The sequence below is a fragment of the Monocercomonoides exilis genome (assembly GCF_001643675.1).
Source record: "Monocercomonoides exilis strain PA203 chromosome Unknown scaffold36-1065637, whole genome shotgun sequence".
NCBI classification, from domain to species: Eukaryota; Preaxostyla; order Oxymonadida; family Polymastigidae; genus Monocercomonoides; species Monocercomonoides exilis.
This window is the reverse complement of record NW_027150581.1, coordinates 564652-571829: the sequence shown is the minus strand read 5'-3', so window position 1 is coordinate 571829 and position 7178 is coordinate 564652. Positions and strand designations below refer to the sequence as shown.

The following is a 7178-nucleotide window of genomic DNA, read 5'->3' as shown; positions in this document are numbered from 1 at the left end:
AAGTTGGCTATGAAAAGCTCTTCTTCTGCGTAGCGCTCTGTTTTCTCTCCGTCTCCTCTCTCGAAACACTGCCATGCTCTCATACACCTTCTCCTCATTGAAAAACCCTGGCATTATTCCCTTTTCTTTGAGGAGTCCGTTCTGATAGGGCTTGAGCATCTCTTCAATGAGCGAGGGATAGCGGTGGATGAGGCTGGTAACTTGCATAAGGCTGTTGTACAGAGAAGATGCAGCGCGTGAGGCAGCTGAATGCGATTGATGGAACTGAGAAGGAGACAGAATGAGAGGTGGGATGAAGAGATCTTCTGGCTGTGTTAGAGAAGGAGGATGTGATGGTGTGGAAGTATTTTGAATGGAATGCGGAGAGGAGGATGATGTTGTTGAAGATGCAGATGCAGATGAAATGCTCGAAGACGATTGAGAATCCGACTGATGAGGGAGAATTGACAACGATGAAGCAAGTTTCATTGAAATTGGCGAAGGAGAGGAAGAAGAGGAAGAAGAAGAAGAAGATGGTGCGGGCAAAGCTGATGGTTGTACAGCGGTTTGACTGGAAAAATAAGTTTGTGACTGATCATAAATGCATTCTATCAGAGCATCAGCCATTTGTCTCGAAGGGACTTTCTCCTTTTTCATCAAAATTCTCGCTTCTTCTCTTCTCTTTCTCCTTTCCTCTCTCCTTTCCTTCAGCTTTCTTCTTCTCATCTCTCGTGCCATTGCTCTTTTTTCTCTGTTGTCCTTCTCCATCTCATCAGCCACTTTCCACCACTCTCTTTCCTGATTTTCCCATCCCCCGCTGCTCACCATGCACCAATACACCCCCCGCACCATCTGAATCAGATGCAAGCGGAACACGTTTGATGTGCTTGGAACAGAAGAAGAAGAGGAGGAAGATGAGGAGGATGAGACATTTGTGGTTGTGGATGATAAAGGAGAAATGCCGTGTTTCGCAGCTGTTGACGAATCTATTTCTCTTCCATTTTTATCCAACAGGCCATGTTTTGGCAGAACTTTCGGCAGAAATCGTTCACCAGTCAGAATGTTGATGTCCTCTTCGTTCACCAACTGTGGCAGGGATTCTCCTTCTTCGTCTTCAAACTCAGTCCACTCTTTGAATTCGCCTTCCATCAAGTTCGTCAACCTTTCCTGCAAGACAGGCTCACCGTCTGAAACTACCCTTCTTTTTGTGAATGCTGTCACAAGAGCAGGTGGAGCTACATTCATCGGCGGATGCAAAAGAGGAGAGGCGAAGATTGGCCAGGAGAAGAGGACGGTGTGGTTGAGTGGGTCAAACGGAGGAGGAGGGGGTGGCTGAGACATCGAAAAGGGGCCGCTGGACGAGATGCTCTGCATAGCGACAGATGGAGACACACGGTGCTGGCGAGGGGATAGAGACGAGGCAGAAGAATGTTCTTCAGAGGAAGAGGAGGAATCTGTTGAGTGACTTCTGTTTGCATTCTTGTTGAGAGATCGCTTTCTTTGAGTCGGCGAAATAGATGAGGAAAGATGTGCGTTTCCAAAAGTAGTAGAAGAAGATGTTGATGATGATGATGTTGAAGAAGATATTGTGTTCATTCGTTCTTTTTCCTGTTCAAATTCGTAAACACGTTTGGAAGAGAAATTATGCGCAAACGCTTCAAAAATTGGAGGGACATAGGAATATGGAAGAAGCATGTGATATCTTCTGGGGAGAGGCGACGGAAGCGAAGCGCGAAAGACAGAATGGTGTGTGGCTGACACGTTCATCGAAGAAGCGAAAAATGGGATGGAAGGATCGATCAAAGGAATATTCTTTGGAGAAGAAGAGCAAGACGAAATGGAAGAAGAAGGAGAAGACAGCAACAATGACGAAGATAATGGAGATGACGTTGCAGAAGGCAAACTGGAAAAAGAAGAAGAAGAGGAAGAAGAAGAAGAGGAAGAAGAGGAGGAACTGGAAGAAGGTGATTTCTGTATCAAATTAGGCATTTGGCGAAAGCAGACGGGTGTTGCATCTTCTTTTATCTGCTGGAAAGAAAGTGAGCCACAACTCATCTGACATGAAAACGAGGCTTTGAATTGTGGCTGCTGTTGAGTCTGTGTCTGGAGTGATGTTGGTGAGGAGCAGGCAGAAGACAGAGAAGACAAAGAAGAAGAAGAAGTTGATGATGATGATGATGATGTTATTGGAGATGATGAATTCGAAGGAGAATTCATCGGAGTGGAGACACCTGTAAATATCAAAGTGTATGGAGAAGTGAATGCAGCTCTCACAGAATCGATGAGTTTGTTTGATGCAAACATTTGTGTGAAAACAGATAATTCAACTGCGTTTGAAGGCAATAGAGAAGAAGAGACACGAATGAATGAAGAATCTGCGCCTGAATCAGAAGAATCAGGCTGAAAAGCAGAGCTTTGATAGTTTTTCATCAATTTCTGTTCAGCCTTTGTCATCTGATGAGGTTGGCGTGGAACAAACAACGTGGTTGGAGTGGTGGAAAGAAGTGGGTGAATGAGATGGGAGCGAGAGTTCGCTTCTTGGTCGCTCTCTTGGCTTTGCATCTGAGCCAGCTTTTGCAGCAGATGAAGAGGAGATTGCAAAGAATTGCTGCTGTCACTGTTATTATTATTATTATTATAACTGCCAAGATGAATGTTTGGCGAAGAAATGCTTGTGCTTAAAGATTTCCTACGTTCATAAAAATTCGTTTGATTTCCCTTTTGAAGCATTTTTTGCTTCAGCTTGTTCGGCAGCTTGTCCAGCAAGAAAGCATACATCCTTCCTTTGATGAGACATCGGGAACTGAGTGGCTTGTGCGAATAGTCCAAATGTGGAAGAGCAGCCGACGAAAGCAGATACCACGAGGCAGACGGGAAGGAGGAATAGTAATAAGACGGAAGAGGAGAAGTGACCAAGGAAGACTGGAAATTCTGCATTGGCAATGACACAGCTGGAGAAGAAGAAGAGGATGATGATGATGTCGGACTCTGAGAATAAACAGGTGTAAGAAAAGGAGAGGATTGGATTGCTGACAAATCTCTTATTTCATCCAGCTGGCGTATCTGTTGAGGCTTTCTTCTTCTCTTCTCTTCTCTCTTTCTCTCTTTCTTCTTATCTCTCACTTCTTTCAATGCTAAGTTCAACTTTTCTGCATCAGAAACGTCGGATTCTTGTTTCTTTTCAATCTCTTTCTCTTCTGAAGTGTGCTTTGCTTTCTTTGTTCTTTCGCTCTTTTCTCTTCTTTCACCCTTCTTTTTCTTTTTATCTTTATCTTTATCTTTATCTTTATCTTTTTTGGTGATTTTTGAGTTTTCTTCACTCAAATGCTTGTGACCTGCCTTCTCTCTTGCAATTGGCTTTCCGTTTGTATCCAAACTGACCTCTTCTTCTCCCTCTTCTTTTTCGCTAATCTTTTGAAGAGTTGGCAACTCTTCCCTTTCGTTGAATGAAAAATCACTTTGTTCTGAAATCTGAGTGTCCGCAAGTTTGTTCATGATCACATCAACAGAAAGCTGTTTCTCTTGTTCAGATGCAGAACTGAATGGATCTTCACTCACAGCATTCAAAGTTGTCTGTGCTTCATATTCAAAGTTATCCAATGGGAACAGCAAATCTTCTGATGTTTCAGTTGGAGTTGAAGGTGAAGATGGCTTCAATGCGACTGCTACGCCTCTCTCACAAAAGTCTTCAAATATTTGTGTCATTCCGTTCATCACCATCTCAAATGGTTTATCCTTTGACGAATTTTGAATTGCATTTAATTCAGTTTCTAATATTGCTTCTTGTTCAGAATTATTTGAATTCTCAAAGTTGCTTTTTTCATTCGCAAATTTGACTCCACTTGTTTTTGGACTTAGCGACAGAAATTCAGTCCGCTTGAAGGAAAATGACTCAGTTCCAAAAGAAGAATCTCTCCTCTCAATAGACACTAACCTTTCAACAGCTTCACTGTCATTTTGACCATTTGTCAATGAATAACATCTTTCTCTCCTTCCTCTTTCTATTTCAGGACCTGCTTCAACCTCCCTTGACTTTTGTCTCTTTCGTTCTTTTTCCTTTTTCATTTCATTTTTCTTTTTGCTCTCGTATATTTTCTTCTCCAAAATTTGCAAATATGACTGTGAGGAGCTGATAAGGAATGCCTTTTTGAGCACATTAACACACCATCGTTGCACTTCTGATTCACGAATAATTGACAACAAAATTGAAATAAGTGATAAAATGGAGCAATGAAACAAAATAGCATTTGGAGAATAAGATGAGCCAGAAGCAGCTGAGTTTGGATTTAACTGTCCTTCTGAAGAATTATCTTTTATTGAATTCTGCTGATCTGTGACTGCATCATTTGCTTCCAAAGAAGGCAGACAAACAGAAGATTCAAGCTGATAATTGTATGCACTTGAAAAGAGACTTTCACTGAAAAATGAAAGAGTCAATGGGCAAAGCAACGAATGCACAGCTTTCAACGTGGATATCAGCAATCTTGTGAGGAGAAGAGATTTGTGCAATGGGTTATTAATGAAAGCACATGGAGATAAGGAAGCGACCGATGGCTGAATAGAAGTTGTGGATGTGCTAAACGACGATAAAGCGTGAGAAGTTGAAGGTGATTGAATAAAAGATTGGCTGTCAACAGAAAGAACATTAACGGCTGCTTTTCTTTCCTTTTCGTCATTCTCACTGCCATCATTTGCATTCTTTGCTTTTTTGTCCTTCTTCTCAACTGTTGACATCCTGCGACGTAAGTGCCAATTTCCATTCGTTGAGAGTTCTTTCCTTTCATTCAAAGAAGTCAAAAACGAGAAAAAGTACTTTTCTTCACAGATAGGCTTTGTTTCAAAAGATTTAATTTTATCTTCATTCAAATTTTTCGTATTAGCACTTGTCGTGTAGCTGAACAAACTTCTTTTGTTTTCTTCCAACAGAGCATTCTCACCATTGACAACTCTTAATGCACTTTCCATATTGTCTTCTTTCTCTTCATCCAGAATTATCGTTTCTTGTCCATCAGTCCAATCAAAAAACAATCCGTATGGTTGCTTTTCACCTCTTCGCCTCGCAGCAGCGTCTTCATCTTTCTCTCCAATCCTTCTGTTCTGCGTTTGCCAGCGGATGAACTGTCTTCTTTCCATCAAATCCATTCTCTGTTTCCAATCATTCTTTATTGACTGTTTTATCTGCATGTCTCTTTTCTCATTGCGAACAGGAGGAAGAAGAGAACGATTGCTTTGTGAGTCAAAAGTTGAATACGTTGCAGTTAGAACAGGAAACTTTGTGGAGCCTATAGAAGCTAATGGTTTTGATCTCGTCTCCTCATCATGAAATTGTGATGAATTAATATGTAAGCAATCTTTCCCTTCATAACATAAAGAAAGATAAATAAAAAGGCGAAGAATGGAATCGATTACTGTGATTATAACAGGTTTCATTAATGGTTTTGATTCATTTGTTTTATGTTTCGGAAAGTGCTTGTCAGCATAATTCGTATGATTTTCTTTGTCGCTCTGTGTTTGTCTTTTATTGGATGAAAGAATTGGTTCATTATCCTTATTCAATGTGTTTATTGACTTCTTGTCCAGCTCCTCTTCAAAAGAACTATCTTCATTACAGATGAAAGACATAATTGTGGCACAATTTGTCTGGCTGCATTTTGCTAGCGTTTCAATGCATCGCAACGTAGAAGCAGTTGTTTCTACGATTGAGCTGTTTGTGAACGAGAAAAAGTGATTAGTCATTTTTTCAACGAAATCAGGAGACACAAAAGCTAAGTTGTTTGTTCCATCGAGCTTTGAAAAGAATTCTTCTGTTTCAAAGCGAGAAGAAAGCAATAAAGCATTAGCCACGAATTCAAATGAGGATTTCATTAGCAGATGCATCACACATTGAATCATTCCTGGTGAATATACACTCAGAAAGTGATCGTTGTCACTATCGTCTTTTTCTGTTTTTCTTTCCTTCTTTTTTGCATATTCCTCTTCCTCCTCCTCAGCAATTGTTCTAAATTTCCTGCTTCGCAATAAGAATTCTCCAAGTGCTTCTGAAGCCAAAAGATTAAATGGATAATCCATTGATAATGATATGCACAACAAGTTGACCAAAGAATGTTTTTTCGTCGGGTCAAAAGAATTTGATATAGAATAAGAATTGTCAAAGTTGGTCGTACTTTGCGGAGTTGAGTGTGGAAGACAGCTATCGTTGTCAGAAGAAGAAAGACAATCCAGTTTTTTGTGTTCGACGCGGTTTCGAGGAGAATGTTCACTTGAATGCTCATCTTTATTTGTTCTGGATACCATTCTCAAACTTGAATTAGAAGAAGATTTACTCAGTCGACACAAATCAGAAGCAGATGAGCGTAAGGACAGACAAGAAGACGAAGAATACCTTTCAACTTTTTTCTGCTTGGTTGTGCTGCAGCGGAAGCTGGGCATGTTCAGAAGAAATGAAAGAGATGGAGATATCGATCGATATGGAAAAGTCAGGAATTTTGTTCCTAAATAACTCCGGAACAATGTGTTTTGCAGAAACGGAGGTTGACGAATAATGCCAAGGAAGTTATTGCGTGAACATAAAGAAGTCGATAAGGTGTCTATATTATTTCTGCTACGATTCGTTAAGGATGGACTTGAAAGCGAAGAAGATAACAACGAAGATGAAGTTGCAAGCACGCTTTTTGTTTCCAACTGCTCATCATTTTCAACAAAAGCCTTCTTTTTGATTTGTTGTTCGTTTGATGAATTAGTACAAGATGATTTAATTGGTGAGTTTTTAGAAGCAGCATAACAATATGGCTTCATAAACTCTAAATAACCTTGTTTGAAGATGCCATCAAAAGCGCGTTCTCCTTCTCCAACAGCATCAAATGTCTCAAATGCTGCTAGATCTGAGCCCAGCCCCATTTGAGCCATCAAAGAATAAAAAGATAAAATGGAAGAGAGGAAGTGCGGATGATCGAGCATCGTCATTTCTGATGCACTGATGCAATGCTCTTCTGTACCTACAACAAATTCTGTCGATTTATCATTTGGATGGCAAAATTCTTCAACAAGGCATTCTCTCTCACTCTTGCATTTATCTGATAAAAATGTTTTGTTAATCAAATTATATCTGTACAATTCTTTTCTTTGGCTTTCATTCTCAAATTTCTTCACTTCTCTCCAATTAAGTCTCATATGGTGCCTTCCATTGTCTTGTCTCGTTC

The 7178-nt window shown here is 40.3% G+C and overlaps 1 protein-coding gene across 1 annotated transcript in view; it reads right to left on the bottom strand.

Annotated features, from left to right (window-relative positions):
* MONOS_3631 (uncharacterized protein) overlaps positions 1–7178 on the bottom strand; it is a gene marked incomplete at its 5' end in the record, with an annotated part of 30909 nt that overhangs the window by 14211 nt on the left and 9520 nt on the right. The window contains one exon of the mRNA XM_067873643.1: positions 88–7052. Coding sequence (XP_067723690.1) covers positions 88–7052 — 6965 coding nt within the window. The remainder of the gene's footprint in view (positions 1–87; positions 7053–7178) is intronic.